This window comes from Tarenaya hassleriana, unplaced genomic scaffold (genome assembly GCF_000463585.1).
Source record: "Tarenaya hassleriana unplaced genomic scaffold, ASM46358v1 Cleome80, whole genome shotgun sequence".
NCBI classification, from domain to species: domain Eukaryota; kingdom Viridiplantae; phylum Streptophyta; class Magnoliopsida; order Brassicales; family Cleomaceae; genus Tarenaya; species Tarenaya hassleriana.
Genome location: NW_010970491.1, coordinates 7513 through 9555, shown reverse-complemented (window position 1 = coordinate 9555; position 2043 = coordinate 7513). Strand labels below are relative to the sequence as shown.

At 41.7% G+C, this 2043-nt stretch overlaps 1 protein-coding gene across 1 annotated transcript; it reads right to left on the bottom strand.

Annotated features, from left to right (window-relative positions):
- Nucleotides 1-469: 469 nt before the first annotated feature.
- On the bottom strand, nt 470-1703 carry LOC104803155. Its single transcript, XM_010527036.1, has 2 exons — nt 1213-1703; nt 470-1154 (listed from the first exon to the last, which is right to left on the bottom strand). Exons 1-2 carry the CDS (start codon nt 1701-1703, stop codon nt 470-472), a joined length of 1176 nt encoding a protein of 391 aa, XP_010525338.1.
- Nucleotides 1704-2043: the final 340 nt, after the last annotated feature.

Sequence of the window (2043 nt, the reverse complement as noted above, 5' to 3'; positions counted from 1 at the left end):
TGCCTCTTCTTGCACTTCTTTGACCCTTTCATCAAAATGTAGTACTTGCGAACAATTAACAAGATCTAGAAAAACAACCTCATTAGTGTAGTATGTGCATCCCTTGAGAACCTTATAGAAGTAATCCGTTTGGAAAGTTCGCATTTGTTGCTCAAGATTCATAACATACTCATCAAAATATGAATCATACACAAGAATAAAAGTAGGAACGAAATTACCGGTTGCTCCAAGTTTTTGACTTATGATGCAAGTGCGGTCGTTGGTGATGTCATTCGTCATCGTCGAAGGTTTGCTTCCCACCTTGAAGCCATCATTTTCCTTCTTGGGTGTGACTTTTATTTGCTCAAACCAATCCAATCGTATCATTCCTATGTCTCGTTTGACTTCGTTCAAATTCTCGCCTACTATCACATTCTCCGATTTATCGGCTTCTTCATTGCTTTCCATCACTTTCGTGTTGTTGGAGTCTTCAATGATTTTCTTGACTTCGAATGCATCTTTTCTTGACGCCATGCATCTCTCCGTTTGCATTCGCAGCACTTTTGGGTACTTCTTTTATCATGAGGTCGGGATCTTCGACCGGTTCCTCTTTCTCTTCGTTCACGTACTCTATTTTCTTCTTGGACATAACCTCATACATCTCTTCAAGATTTACCACAACCTCAACTATGGACTTTGATTCCCCGTCATCCTCGATGATGATTTCTCGTTGGTTGGAACATTCTCGTGCCAAATGATCTTGGTCCCTACACTTAGAACAAATAACCTCACGTTTATGATTAATATATGAGAAAAACGTTTCGTTACCTAGGGCGGTGACTGCCTTTGAAGATACGGTTGAGTCCTCCTTGTGTCGAGCATCATGATTCTTCGCCTTGTCTTTGTCTTCGATTTTGACAAAGCTATTGCTTAGAGGTTTTTGTGCTTGTGTGTGCCTCCTTGTCGGTGCTTTGTTCATGTGTTGCTCTATTTTAATCGCCGAATGCACAAGATCCTGTAAGTCATGATAGACCTTTTGTTCTACCTTTCTTGCTATTTGGTCTTGCAAACCATCGAGAAAGTGTGCCCTAAGAGCTTCTTCGTCATCGTCGATTTTCAAGTAAATGAGAAGTTGTTCAAAATTCTTCGTAGTATCCCTTAACTGTCTTGTCTTCCTGCATGATGTTATCAAATCTATATTGCAATTCATGAAGATAATGTCGAGGGACATACCTTTTTCGCATGAGGATTTTCATCTCCTTCCAAGTGGAAACCGGATCATAATGTGCACGACGTCGATTGCTTTCTTCTCGTTCCCACCATGTGATGGCATCTTCGGCAAGATGGGCAGCCGCATATTGAATCTTCCTTCGGTTCGTCAAGGAATAACATTCGAAATTGGCATCCATTTGGCGCTCCCACTCAAGATAAACCTCGGGCTCCTCCTTTCCAGTAAACACGAAAGGTTTGAACTTTGGATCAGCCCTCTCATCACGAGTTGGTCGACGATATTCTCGGTCATATGGATCCTTGAATCGGCCATCATCGAGGGGTTCATGGTGAGGCCTCTTTAGATTTTTAGGCATGGTTCTCTTCCCCTCACTTTGTTTGTTTAGCTCCCTAGCAGATTCCACGGGTTCGCTCACCTCCTCAAGTCGTGTGAGACGATCTTGAATCTGCTGGATCATCCTATAAACCGAACTGTCACTGGATACGTTTGCCATCGATACTGAGAAAGCAAGCCACGGTATATGCAAGTAACAAAACGTGCAGCACTAAGTCCGAACAAATATAGCAGAAACGTTCAACGTGCAACAATGTCATGTACAAGCTAAAACATGCACTTCACGCAACAAGTAACGTTTTGGTTCCTAAACAGTTTCAGAAGTATTTAGATGTTTTCAATCTGTTTCTAAGCTCAATTAGGGAACATAAACAGTCTCTCAAACTAACAATTTACCCAGATTCGTGCTTGGTACCTCTTGCCAAAAGAACAATTCGGAAACGAACAACAACCACTCAACAATACGATCGGTAATGACACAAATGCAAACAGATTTCAAA

What these genes read in the sequence shown, in the direction of transcription:
- LOC104803155 (XM_010527036.1), bottom strand. Translation starts at nt 1,703, where the DNA reads ATGGCAAACGTATCCAGTGACAGTTCGGTTTATAGGATGATCCAGCAG. An exon ending in AAAATCCTCATGCGAAAAAG is followed by an intron (nt 1,155 to 1,212) that starts GTATGTCCCTCG and finishes AACATCATGCAG; the next exon opens with GAAGACAAGACAGTTAAGGG.